Genomic DNA, 14,453 nt, shown 5'->3' with positions numbered 1-14,453 from the left:
CAAGGTCTCAGACCCAAAATGGATGCGCGGTAATTTTGATTTTGCCGCACATCCATTTTAGGCAAAAAAAAGGCCTATTTTACAGGTGCGCTGAAAAATGATTCTGCGCGTGCCCAAAACCCGCGCCTACACTACCGCAGGCCATTTTTCAGCGCGCCTTTGTAAAAGGACCCCTAAATTATTTATAAAGCAACCCAGAAAATCTCCAAAAATGGCAATGTTACTGGCGAACAAGGCCTACAGCCTGTTTCAAGATGCCTAAATTCATTTCCTTACTATTCTGAATGCAGTTCTCTTCACATATTAATGTGAAATAGTATTTTTCACATTATTAAAAAGTGAGAATGAACTTAGACTAAAATTAGGGCCCTGTTTACTAAGCTGCGGTGTAGGCGCGCTAACTTTTAGCATATGCCCTAACCATAGAGACACGCATTATATTCCTATGGGTGTCTCTATGGTTAGTGCGTGCTAAAATGTTTGCGTGCCTACAGCGCAGCTTAGTAAACAGGGCCCTTAGCAAGCAAGAATTTGTTGTTTCCATTATAATTGCTGGATAAAACTGCCTGGTTTTCTGCTACTGTAAGTAACACATACAACTCAAAATCTAGCCACAGTATGCAATACTACAACTCTATTTAACAAAAAAAAAAAAAAAAAAAAAGAGAGAGAGTGTCATGCACATCATACGAAGGTAAGAAACATAAAAACTGAAGTGAGCTCCTGGACCAAGGAGGTGCAAGCCTAATCCACTTATTTTCTACACAATTTGCTTCCTTTGGAGAAGAGTAAAGAATAGTGGTGAAGCCTTCGGTAAATGCTACATGGCAACCTAGGAACTAATTCTGTTCTCAGTTTCATTTCTTAAAAAATGCACTTACCGTAGCAGGGGATGCTCGAGTTGTGTGAGTCACTGAGTGACCAGAATTTTCCATTGTACTGCCAATCAGGTAGGTCCCTCCAGAGCTGCTGATAAGCTGGCCTCCTGTGACACCCATCTGAATTCCTCCTGTACCCACCATACTGTGAGATGAGACCACCGTAGTTACTTGTGCAGAACCTCCTTGGGTGTCAAAGTAATTTCCACCAGTGTTTTGGCTGTACATCTGGGTTTCTGTGTATGGATAAGTTGTTGTTCGTCTTTGGGAGGAAAAACAGAGAAGACATATGTTTAGATTTTTTTTTTTTTTACTCAGATACCTTGGGGCTCATTTTCAAAGCACTTAGACTTACAAAGAGCCATAGGTTATTATGAGGAGCATTTTTGATATGACGTCTAGGTCGGACTTTGGACGTTTTACACTAAACGTTCCAAATCAGAATAGCAAATGTAACATTTTGGAAAGAAGAAAAACTCTGTTTTTTTTTAAATACCAATACCATTGTTTTGTGCATTTATCTTTTTAGGCCATAAAAAAAACTCACAGAAGCTAAGAGTGCACAAAATCAAGCCATTGGGACATAGGCGGGGCCAGCATTTTTAGCAGACTGGTCCCCCAGACATCGCAGGAGAGCAATGGGACACCATAGGGGCACTACTGTAGACTTCAAAGAAATGCTCCCAGGTACACATCTCACCATTGCTCCCTTATCTTGTCTGCTGAGCCCTCCAAAGCCCACACAAAACTAATAGCGCTTATGGGTGAAGGGGGCACCTATTTGTGGGTACAGTGGGTTTTTAGTGAGTTTTGGAGGGCTCTCAGTTTCCACCATAAGTGTAACAGGTATGGACCTGTGTCCACCTGTCTACAGTGCATTGCACCCACCACTAGACTACTCCAGGGACCTGCATGCTTCTCTGATGGATCTGGCTATAACATCTGAGACTGTCATAGATGCTGGTGAGTACTATATTTATTCACATTTTTTAGAGGGTGGGAGAGGGGGTCAGTGACCACTGGGGGAGTAAGGGGGGGTCATCCCTGAATCCCTCCAGTGGTTATCTAGTCATTTAGGGCACCCTTTTGTGTCTTATTCATTAGAAAAACAAGTCTAGACCAAAACATTGAAGTTTTCACCCTAGATGTTTTGGTTTTGTTCCATTGTGGTTGTAAAATGTCCAAATGTATGGCACACCCTAGTCCTGCCTTTGAAAAGCCAAACATGCCCCCTTGTGATCTGGATGCTCTGCAGACAAACTGCATACATATATGTCTTCAAAACAGGTTTTGAAAATACCGATTTCGACGTTTTGAGAAGAAATTTGTCCAAATGAGCCCATATGTAACTTTGTAAGTCTAGTATTTGAAAATACACCTCCATATGTATAGACATTACATGCATACATACATTACCATTCTTTCACTTTTGACATGTGAGTTGCAGCTTAGAAAGGATTACAGTTCAGTCTTTTGAGAATTAGCCTGAAAGGATTATGGAGGAAAGCAGGAGAAATAAAAAGGTTCATAATTATCCCAACCAAATGAAAATATGCTCACTGCTTCGCACGAGTTCAAATTAGTGCTAATTCAACCTCTTTTTCACATCAACCAAAGGAGAATTTCAAAATTAGCTTTCAATCTGAGAAGATCCAATACCAAATGACTTGAAACTCAGAATTACAGTGGTTTAAACAATCTATTCTGCCCTCTCCCTTTCTATGCATTTCTGTACAGAACATACAATTTAATGAAAAGTTTCATGCTTAGAAAATATTACAGATACTTCAACATATAATAGTCTTCAATTTTGCCAAATTTCAAATTTTTTTCGATGATTGTGGGAAGCACACACACAAAAATCATGAACCATATGTTTTAATTAGCTTACAGTTTTATGTTTTATGGATAACTGCACATAAATACTGAGTGAACTGAATTTGTCTCTGGATACTTGTTATACGTTTATCCAACAACATGTACCACAACCTGAAAATAATCACATTTTATTTCAATTCAATTTAAATTAGGATTTATATACCGCTAAAATCCCCTTATTAGGGCTCAGTGCGGTTTACAATAATTAGATTAATTCCATATAATACATTGTATGGGATGCATTTCAGAAACAATTCAGCTACTAAGAGGCTGCTTTTAAACATACTTGCTACAGAGTATGGAACATATTAGTGTTCATGCATTTTCATTGAATTCCAGAAGGAATTTCTATATATATATGATTGAATCATAGCAACACTAACCCATCTAGGTGGATCCTACCACCATATTATGATACACTGTTTCTATACAACATCATTTTAGTATCAGCAAGTAAGATTTTAAACTATTTTGCAATTTTTGCAGCTGAATCTTCCCACAACTGTAAAATTACTGTAGGACAAACATTTGACCCGATGAGATGAACTCAGGCAACCTGCAAGAGGAAATCTCCTGTTCAACCCTTTCTGCCCTTATCCTTTATTTTCCTTGAAAGTCCTTACTTCCTTCCAGCAGGACTAAAAAGAGAGATCTAATACTATACATGAAAACAGTCCTTAAGGAACTAATTACCTCCTATTTCACTTCCAAACATCAACCTTCTGATCTACCATCTCACTTACTCCAGAAGAGTTTCTGCAATTTTCCTTCCCTCCCTGTAAAGTTTAATCTTTTCCTTTGATCAAATTCACTAATTTTAATTAGCATACTATGGCCATTATTTTAGAAATATATTCACATGTAAATAGTGGCACATGTAAATATTATTCTCTGAAGACAAGCAGGCCCTAGACTTCTCAGAAGTGGATCAGGGCTGGTGCTAGGATTTCTGCCCCCCCCCCCCCCGCAAAGTATCCCTCCCAACCGCCCTCATCTATCATTCCCCTTCTCTCTACCATCCTCTCCTCAGGGGTAGCAGCACCCTTTTGTTTGGGGGAACCTAAGCTCCACCCTAGCTCCATCTCCAGTTCCCACATCGATTTATGTTTAGTCAACTTTATATAAATCATATACCCCATAACAGGGCTCCTAAAGTTAGGTGACATTTCTGCACATATGTTAATCGAATACTAGCACTTGTTTTATGTGCATATAATACACACATAAGTGCCAGAGTGCTGTTGTATAACTTACTGCAAGTTACACACTAAAGTAGCGCATTTAGGCATGACATCTGGCGTAAGTGTTCATGCCTATATTTAGGCACATCAACACCAACTTAGGGGCTCTTTTACTAAGACGCCTAGGCACCTACATACGTCCAACATGCGTCAATTTGGAACTACAGCCTGGATACCGCGAACCCCTGGCTGTAATTCCATTTTTTACACAAACTCGATACACGCAGCAGAAAATATTTTTTATTTTCTACCATGTGGCGCTAACCAGGCAGTAATTGGCAGTGTACAAGCGCTGACAATTACCGCCTGGTTAACGCGTGAGACCTTACCGCTAAGTCAATGGGTAGCGGTAAAGTCTCAGGCCCAAAATGGGCGTGCATCCATTTTTATTTTGCTGCATGTCCATTTTCAGCAAAAAAAAAAAAAAAGGCCTTTTTTGCGGGTGCGCAGAAAAATGGTCCTGTGTACATCCAATACATGCGTCTACACCAGCGCAGGCCATTTTTCAGTGCACCTTAGTAAAAGGACCCCTTACTCTAGTATTCTATAATGGCATTTTGTCACATAGATGCTGTTATAGAATTGGTGCCTCAGTGCACGGTATTGGCATGCCTCAATTGTGACACCTCGTTATATAACAGTCCCCCTAGAATATAATTATTCAACCACATTGGATATTCCCAAATCAACCGATCAAACTCTAAGCAACAGATACAGAAGAGAAATTATAAAAACATTCCATTCAAACTCTGGTGTTACATCAACAAGAGCAATAGAAACTCCCTCCACTACCAGACACTGAGAAGTAATGCAAAACACTGCAAATACACTTTCAAACTACACTAACTCTAAGTAAGAAAAGTTGGCACTGAAAAAATTCTAGAACACCAGAACACCTCCAGCTGGAAAAAGAGAGCAACCGAACACAGAATCTATATATTACAAGAATCCTTCTCTGTAATTACAAAGGAAAACACAGACTGTCACCTAGCTATAAAAAAAAAAAAAAGAGACTACAGATTAGAAAAATGACAAGGCAAAAAATGAAATTGAAAACCCAAGAAACCAGAGCAGCAGAACACTGAAAAAGAGAACTAGAAAGACATTTCCTCCTGTTCAGAACAAAATACAAGAAATCCACATTTTCACATCTCACATCTTATTCTCTAAGTATTCAAAATCAAGTTTGTTCCTTTTGTTGTCTGAGCATTTTATTTTTCCATATGGGTTGGCCCTGGTCTCTCTCTTTATTATTTCCTCTTAGGTTTTCTCCTAAGTCCTTTTCCAGGATCTAATTTCTATTTACTACTTCTTCTCTGCCCATCTCCATTTGATCTGCATATGCCTTTGCTTCTACCTCTCCCCCACACAATATCTGTCCTTCTCTTCCTTCTTCCAGCCCCTGCATCAGCTCCCAACCCCCATCTCTCCCTTGTCAGACCCCAGCCCCTTTTCTCAGGCCTAGCAGTAGATACCTTCTCCCATTCCATCCCAATCTCCAGTCTGATAGCTCTGAGACCCCTTTTCTCTGCCCTAGCCCTAACATTAGCCCCCTTCTGGCATCTGCCCCCAGTGTCACACCATTGCTATCCCCAGCTTTATACCAATCCTCAGCCACCTTCTCCTAGTCCTTAAATCAAGGTCATTTCCAAAACCCCAGCTCCCTTCTTCTATTTGTCCCCTTCTTCAATTTACCTCCTTTATCACCCCCCTCCCTTTCTGGCATCTGGCCATGCTCAGCCCCCAGCTCTACCTCCCATTCTCTGACCTGCCCCCCCCCCCATAACTGCTCCCAGCTCCAGTCCTCCCTTCTAAATACCCAAGCGGTCGAACCCATTCCACCAGGGGATGAAGGGAAGTAATTCTATACCAAGTACTTTCTAGTGCCCAGAAAGACAGGGGGAGTTTGTCCCATCCTAGACCTAACGGGTCTGAACAAATATCTGGTCAAAGAAAAGTTCAGGATGATTTCCATGATTCAGGAAAATGGATGGCTATGCTCTCTGGATTAAGGGATGCTTATACCCATATTTAAATACATCCCAGTCACTGGAAGTATCTCAGATTTCAAAAGGGGAAACACTACTACCGGTATCGCATCCTGCCATTTAGCCTTGCATCCATTCCCAGCGTTTTTACCAAATGCCTAGCCATAGTCGCAGCATTGCTTTTACATACTGGAAGTTCATGTGTTTCCCTACTTGGACAATTGGCTGGTGACTAGCACATAAAAGAAGGTGTTGAAGAATCAATGCAGAAGACTATTTGACTGTTGAAATTATTAGGGTTCATTATAAACTATCTCAAGTCCCACCTGCTTCCACTCCAAGAATTGGAGTGCCTGCTAGACATGGTGCAAGCTTGGGGGTTACCTGACTCAGGCACAGGTGGATGTTCTAATTGCCATCACCACTCAGGTTCTGCGCAGTCAGCAGGTCATAGCTCGGCAGATGCTGAGGTTAACTTATTTATTTATTTGTACATTTATACCCCACGTTTTTCCCCACAGTTTGTGATCTCAAAGTGGCTTACAATGCACTGAATGGCTATTTCCAAATCAGAGGTGATATGGTTACAATCAAATTAGATAGAATAGAAGATACAGGGAAAGTAGATAGTAGGGAAAGGTTAAAAGAGACTAAAATGGACCGTAGATATGTAGGTAGAAAGAACTGCAGGTTAAAAGTTGAATCCGTGGAATAGGCTGAACCTCTTATGGCTGGAAGAGACGTAGATCAACTGAACACACCAAGATGACCCTGCAAGATTGAAAAGGAGTCGAAATCCGCTCTAATAACCGACCACTCCTGCTCCCATGGCAACTGGCGCAGCGACCCACACACTCTCCGACATCTGCCACGATAAACAGCTGAGAGATAAGTGGAAGCTGATAAGCATTCAAATCATGCCGTCTTCGCAGCTGGCATCTGCAGGGCAGCACTATCCAAGAAGTCCCAATGGTGGCGCCGCCGCCGCAACATCCAACAGCCAGCAACCAACCAACCAAGATGGGCCAGATGGTCTTCTCTGTACATGTCACTCCCATGGCTTGCCTCCAGGGCCGTGCCTAGGGTCTCTGGTGCCCCCCTGCAGACTATCAGTTGGCGCCCCCCCCCCCCCCCCGTGTGGCATCTCCTTTCTCTCTTCTCCCTCTTCTCCCACCCTGCCCCCTTTTTCAGCCCATTACCATAAAAGGTGAATGACAAGTTGAAGAACAGCAGGCAGAGGGAGCACAAGATGCAAAGGAAATAGGAGCTGAAAGATGGAGTGCATCTTTGTGGGATTGCTGAACAAATAGAGGGTTCACAACCACTTAGCTTTTCGTGCTTTCATGTTCACGAAATTAGTAATTAAATCTTTGATATCTAACTGGGCACATATATCATTCTCAATAGCAATCATGGCAAGGCTTACAAGCCTTTCTTGCGAAAAGGAGGGGAAGAAAAGATCAGAGGATTCTGGAAGAAAAAGACACCTCAGGATTGGTGACAGGAGACAAGGAATGTTCCAGTAGAAGAATGGAAAGAGCAGTGGGGATTTAGGGGATGACCCACTGGGATGGAGGAGCAGAATAAGGAGCCAGTTAATCATTTAATTTATTAGTGGAACATAACCACAGAGGCATAGTATGGTTGCATTTTCAATATGGTAATACTAGGGCCCAGCTAAGAAATAGGTTATTTTGAGTTAGGCTTCACCCAACTGGATAGGCAGTTTCTTAAAAGGTGGAGGATAAAGAAATTTTTTAAAACATTTATATACCAAGCAAACTCTGGTTCAATGTGCCTTACATCTGAAAATACAGTGAGACAAAACAATAGAATTCAATTATATGATGGGAGCAAGTAGATGAATATGTCTGAAACATTTAACAAAGTTGAGATTAGCATATATAGAGGCATATTTTCAAAGCACTTTGGGAGGCTAAGTTCCATAGGTTTCTATGGAACTTTGGGAGGCTAAGTGCTTTGAAAATGAGCCCCATAGCCAACTAGGCATTTAAAAGTCTGTCTTTTAATGATCCGCATGTTCAGAAATCATAGCCATAAGTATAGGCAATTATTAAAACATTATCACATGCACACACCAGAACAGGTATCTATACACACACTGCAAAAGTAAACAACCTCTATAGAGTACATCCAAAACTTAGGGCCCTGTTTACTAAGCCGCGCTGTAGGTGCGCTAAAATTTAGTGTGCGCTAATGATAGAGATACCTTTATATTCCTTTGGGTGTCTCTATCATTAACGTGCGCTAATTTTTAGCACGCCCTAAAAAGTTAGCATGCCTACAGCACGGCTTAGTAAACAGGGCCCTTTTAGACATCAGATGTATAAATCAGTAGGAGCCAAAGCAGGCCAAAACAAGTAAAGTCTGAAACAACACAATTTATACCTAACCATCCACCCTTAAGATTCACCTATGGGTTTTAAAAAGCAAAAAAATGTGCATGTAAAGACTGGCTAAACAAATTAAAACAAAATTTAAACAAATGCCCTGAGCTGCGACACCTATGCAGGGCGTTTGTTGATGCTTGTTGGACTGAGAGATCCCCCCTCAGTGAGGAGCGGTTACTGGGCTGCAAGGTGAGGAAACAGAACTGTGCTTTGCTCTCTCTGTATAGCATGGTCTCCAATGAAATGAAGGAGAAGCTGCTGGGACAAAGGACATCAGAGAAAGGTTTGAGTACTTTATTGCTTTAGACACAGCTTACAGGGGCACCATTTGCTGAAACAGTTTGCAGAGTTGGTTAAGTAGAAGTGTTACTTGGGGATGACTAGTTCTAGAACAGACCTTGACAAATTGTGTTTAGATTTAAGAACCAACCCAAAGAGGCCAGTGACAATTCATCCACCTTCTCCACTGCTTAATTCTGCGCCAAAAAAAAATAAAATTCTGCTCACAAAATTTTCAGATTTTTTTTGCAGCCACCTCCTTCCCACCCACAGCACCCCTTTTTTATAGCCCCCTCCCATCCATAGCATCCTTTTTTTTTAACCAGCCGCTCTCTCCCTCCATGCCCTCCACAAAACACCGCACTCACCTGAGGTAGGAGAAGTAGGAGCTGCAGCGGGAGTAATCTTCTGGGGGCAGGAAAGAACCCCACTCTTTCCTGCCCTGCTGCCGCCGCCGCTGCTCTCTTGCTGAGACAAAGTGGGCGGTGCCAAAGAGCCGAGCACTGCGTGCGGGAAGGCAGCAGCAGCGCATGCGCATAGGCGCCGATGCGCCAAAGCGGTAAGGTTTATTATTATTTTTTTTAAGTACAACTGGATGGTAGCGCCGCAGTGGCGCCCTTGAAGGCAGGCGCCCCCCTGCGGTGCTTACCCCGCTTACCGGGTTGGCATGGTCCTGCTTGCCTCCATTTGCGAGTCACTCAGTGGAACCTTGTTTCTCAGTGGTGTCAGTCTATAGGGAACCTTGCGGATGTCATCACGGTTTCACTGGAGATGGCCCTGTCCCTCTTCAAGTTGGATGATTTCGACCAATTTGTCCCTGGGACTTTCATTCCAATTTTTTCTGCCCCAGAAAATTCAAATCATGGATGCATCCAATCTGGGGTGGAGGGCCCATGTACTCAGGCTTCACACCCAGGCATTCATGTTTGCTTAGGAGACTAGTCCTCAGATCAACCACCTAGAGCTACAGGCAGTGTGGAACGCACTAAAGTCTTTCAGAGATTGGCTGCTGAATCAAATTTTGCCAGTTCAGACAATCAAATTGCAATGTACTATGTCAACAAGAAGGGGGTATGAGATCCTACCCCTTATGTCAGGAGGAGGTCAGGATGTGGAACTGGACTACCAGTCACGGCACGGTACTCAAGGCCCCATACCTAACAAGGAAGGACAACTGTATGGTGGACAGGCTGATGCAATTGTATGAGTGGTCTTTCAACATGGGCATTGCCCGCAAGATTCCAAGAGTGAGGCACCCCCCCTCAGTGAATCTTTTGCCACTCACCTGAACAACAAGGTCCCTCAGTTCTACTCCAGACTCAGGTTCCACAGCAGTCTAGTGTCAGATGCCTTCCTTCTTTAATAGGGGAAAGGTGTCCTGCATGCATATCTTCCAATATCCCTCTTAGGGAAGACTCTTCTGAAACTCAAGCAGGAGTGGGGAAAAATGATCTTCATCGTGTCTTTCTGGCAGAGGCAGATATGATACCCTCCCCACTTCTGGAGTTGTCCTCCGAAGAACTGTGGAGACTGGACTGTTTTCTGACCCTCATCATGTAGAACGAGAGATCTTTTTTGCATTCCAACCTTCAGTCCCTGGCTTTCAAAGGCTTGGATGTTGAGAGTGTAGAATTTGTTTCTCTTCGACTACCTGAAAGTGCTTCCAGAATTCTGCTGGCTTCCAGGAAAGATTCTACTATGAGGTGTTACACTTTAAAGTGTAGAGGTTTTTGCCATCTGGCATGAGGGCAAGGCCCTAGACCCACTTTCTTGCTCTACATAAAAAACCTGCTTGAATCCCTTCTTACCACTCTGAGGGACCCTTTTAGAGTGGCGGTAAGCCCAATGCAGGCTTACCGCTCGCTCTTTCAGGACTGTCGCAGGCTCAACGTGGCCGCTGGCGGTAGTCCCATCTTGAGCGCACACCATTTCCAGAGGAAAAAGAAAACCCCTGGAAATGGCTTACATGGCAGTAACCCAGCAGTAATCGGGCACTGCCAGGTTAGCGCAGGAGCCCTTATTGCCACCTCAATGGTTGGCGGTAAGGGCTCCCCACTGCATGGCCACGCGGTAAGTGTTCTCTGGGGGCTTTTTGCCCGCTGCAGTAAAAATGGCCCTGGCGTATGGGGAAAACGGCCCCTGCCACTAGTGCAGGACCTTTTTTCCCGTAGCTTGGTAAAAGGGCCCCTGAGTTTGGTCTGAAGATCAACTCTGTAAGGGTTCACCTTAGTGCAATTAGTGTTTACCATTACCATGTAGAGGGTAAGCCTATCTCCGTACAGTGTCTACAGTTGTTCAATTAATACTAGGTTTGCATTTGATAAAGCACCCCCATCAAACTTCCTCCTGTGTCATGCAACCTCAATGTCATCCTCACCCAGCTAATGAAAGCTCCTTTTGAGCCACTCGGCTCTTGCCATCTAAGTACCTTACTTGGAAGGCCATATTTTTGATGGTGATCACTTCAGCTCACAGAGTGAGCGAGCTGAAGGCCCTAGTAGCTGATTTACCTCACACAAAGATTCATTATAGCAGAGTAGTCCTCCGCACTCATCCTTCCTAAGGTAAAGTCAGAGTTTTACCTTAACCAGTCTATTGTCCTGCCAACATTTTCCCCAAAACCTCATAACCACCTTGGCTAAAGTGCATTGAACACCTTAGTTTGCAAGCGAGCTTTGGCCTTCTATCTGGAGTGGATTAAAGCCCACTGATAGTCCACCCAGCTTTTTGTTTCTTTTCACCCAAACAGGATGGGGGCAGCCATCATTAACACACTTTATCCAACTGGCTAGCAGACTGCATTTATTTCACTTACGCCCAGGCTGGGCTGACTCTTCAGAGTCATGTCATGGCTCACAATATCAGATCCATGGCTGCGCCGATAGCCCACAAGGTCAGCCTCCATTGAAGAGATTTGCAGAAATGTGATCTTCAATTTATACATTCACATCTCACTACTGCCTGGAGAAAATTCCTGATGTGATGACCAGTTAGGACAGACAGTACTGCAGAATTTGTTCCTGGTCTAGAATCCAACTCCTCTCTCCTAGGCCCATTCTTTTCCGTTCTAGGCTGTATCTCCACAACAGAACTGTTTTTTGTTGTTATTGGTTTGAGTTGGCCATGCCATTGCAAGTCCCCATTAAATGTTTGTTGTTTTCGCTGAGCCTGGTAGCTAGGGATTCCCACTTGTGAGAAGCCCATGGTCTACTTGTCCTCAGAGAAAGCAAAGTTACTCACCTATAGCAGGTGTTCTCTGAGAACAGCAGGCCAAGAATTCTCATAATCCTTCTAACCTCCCTTACGAGTTGCATTTTTAATGCTGTTTTATTCAGGTCCAGCACAACTCGGGCAAGCGAGAAGGCACTTGCGCATGTGCGATGTGGCTTACCAAAACTTTCTTTAACATACTGGGAACATCGAGTAGCATCTGCGCCAGGGATTTGTCGTGGACATCACCCTCTTGGGAGAATCTTTGACCTGCTGTCCTCAGAGAACACCTGCTACAGTTAAGTAACTTTGTTATTTCAGAAAGCTGCTATTTACACATGGGAGACTTACAGCATGCAGAGATTTCAAAGGGCATAAACTGGGCATGGCTTGGGCAGGAGTAAAATCTACATATGTTTTCCCCATTTTACAAAGAAAATGCATGTGAATGGGGATTTTATACCAACTCAAAGGCATAACAATTTCTAAGAAAGTACTCATTTCAACCAGGACTTTACATAAGAGATTAATCCCACAGAGTTTATGTCCACCTCCAAAATGAAACCAAGTTAAAATTGTGGCCTCACTACTTAATTAATGGGACTTACCCATGTAGGTTTGTAAATGGGTCAGCTACACGTGGAAGTGACATCTCTTTCACATAGTAATACAAAATAACACTTTCCCATAGAAGTGCCAACACTTTAGCATGGAAGCTGACAGGTTTGTGCTGATATTTTTTCAACCTATATCTTTGTAAAATGGCTGCTTCTGCTGCACATGTCAAGAAAAACACATGTAGCTCTGCAAGTACTTTTGAAAAGATTCTGTGTCACCAGATCCTGTACTAAACTTCCATTGGAAATAAGAAGGTTGATCTTGGTGTTTTATGTAAAACAGGGAGTTCCATACATTTGGCAATAACATATATCATATTTGCACTGTGCTGCTCCTCTCAGAGCACAATATCTTGGTATGTCTCAGTCTCTACCTTATTACATTCAATTTATCCTTATTAAAATTATGCATTTAGAACAGGTCACACATCAGTATTTACACCGGCTCTTTCCATGTACAAGCACTTCAAAACTGTACATTTAGGCCAGCTCTTTACAGGAGGAATTAATGAAAAGTATTCTCCCCAATCCCCCATTATTTATTTTTCTCTCCAGTTCATAATTCTATGGCTATTTTGGGCTGTGTGTCTCATTAGTGGCATTCACCCATGTAAATCTGCTAAATGGTTGACATTTACTTGTTCATGCCGACACTTCCACATATAAGTTGGTATTTCATACCTTACATGTGTAAACAGCCATGTCTCCTCTTGTTAATTTGTTCCACATCTATATTTGTAAAATGGACGCTGCTGACGCACATACCACCACACAAATATGCATTCCTGCATACATTATAGAACAGGGTGTATTGTTGGACCATCTTTTCTAAAATACCACCAGAATTGTACATGTTCTGACTTAGATGTATTGATTCTGATTTCTCTGTTTTATTTAAAATGGGACTGCAAATTTCTGTGGAATTCTCTGATTGTCTCCATTTCCTATGTGTAAAAAAACACTGAGCCTTTACAATGGCTCATCCCATTAAGACTGTCACTTTTAGGTCAATACACAAGCTCTCACAAACCTCATCATACAAAAACATACTCCCAAAGATATTAACATAGTAACAAATAGTAACATAGTAAATGACGGCAGATAAAGACCTAAACGGTCCATCCAGTCTGCCCAACAAGATAAACTCATATTACATGGTATGTAATACTTTATATGTATATCCGAGTTTGATTTGTCCCTGCCTTTCTCAGGACACAGACACACAGAAGTGCACCCTGCACCGGTTTTATTCTTCAAATACCGGCGTCGCCACCCAATGTCCACTAAGGTTCCATAGATCCATTCCTTCTAAACAGGATTCCTTTGTGTTTATCCCATGCATTTTGAATTCCATTACCGTTTTTATCTCCACCACCTCCCGTGGGAGGGCATTCCACGTATCCACCACCCTCTATGCGAAAAAATATTTCCTGACATTAGTCCTGAGTCTGCCCCCCTGCAACCTCAATTCATGTCCTCTAGTTCTACCACCTTCCCATCTCCGGAAAAGGTTCATATGCGGATTAATAGCTTTCAAATATTTGAATGTCTGTATCATGTCACCCCTGTTTCTCCTTTCCTCCAAGGTATACATGTTCAGGTCAGCAAGGCCCTCCTCATACGGTTTGCAACGCAAATCCCATACCATTTTCGTAGCTTTTCTTTGCACCGCTTCCAGTCTTTTTACATCTTTAGCAAGATACAGCCTCCACAACTGAACACAATACTCCAAGTGGGGCCTCACTAATGACTTGTAGAGGGGCATCAACACCTCCTTTCTTCAGCTGGTTATACCCCTCTCTATGCAGCCTAGCATCCTTCTAGCCACGGCCGTCGCCTTGTCACATTGGTGCTTAACCTTCATATCGTCCGACAGTCCTGAGTCTGCCCCCCTGCAACCTCAATTCATGTCCTCTAGTTCTACCACCTTCCCATCTCCGGAAAAGGTTCA

General features: G+C 42.8%; 1 protein-coding gene across 1 annotated transcript in view; it reads right to left on the bottom strand.

Annotated features, from left to right (window-relative positions):
- Positions 1-14,453, bottom strand: part of RFX3 (regulatory factor X3) — a 604,963-nt gene that overhangs the window by 214,416 nt on the left and 376,094 nt on the right. Inside the window, exon 4 of the mRNA XM_030193816.1 lies at positions 882-1,140. Within this exon, the coding sequence (XP_030049676.1) occupies positions 882-1,140 (259 nt within the window). The remainder of the gene's footprint in view (positions 1-881; positions 1,141-14,453) is intronic.

This window comes from Microcaecilia unicolor, chromosome 2 (genome assembly GCF_901765095.1).
Source record: "Microcaecilia unicolor chromosome 2, aMicUni1.1, whole genome shotgun sequence".
Taxonomy (NCBI): Eukaryota; Metazoa; Chordata; class Amphibia; order Gymnophiona; family Siphonopidae; genus Microcaecilia; species Microcaecilia unicolor.
Note: the sequence above shows the minus strand (reverse complement) of the source record. Positions and strands in the feature narration are given on the sequence as shown.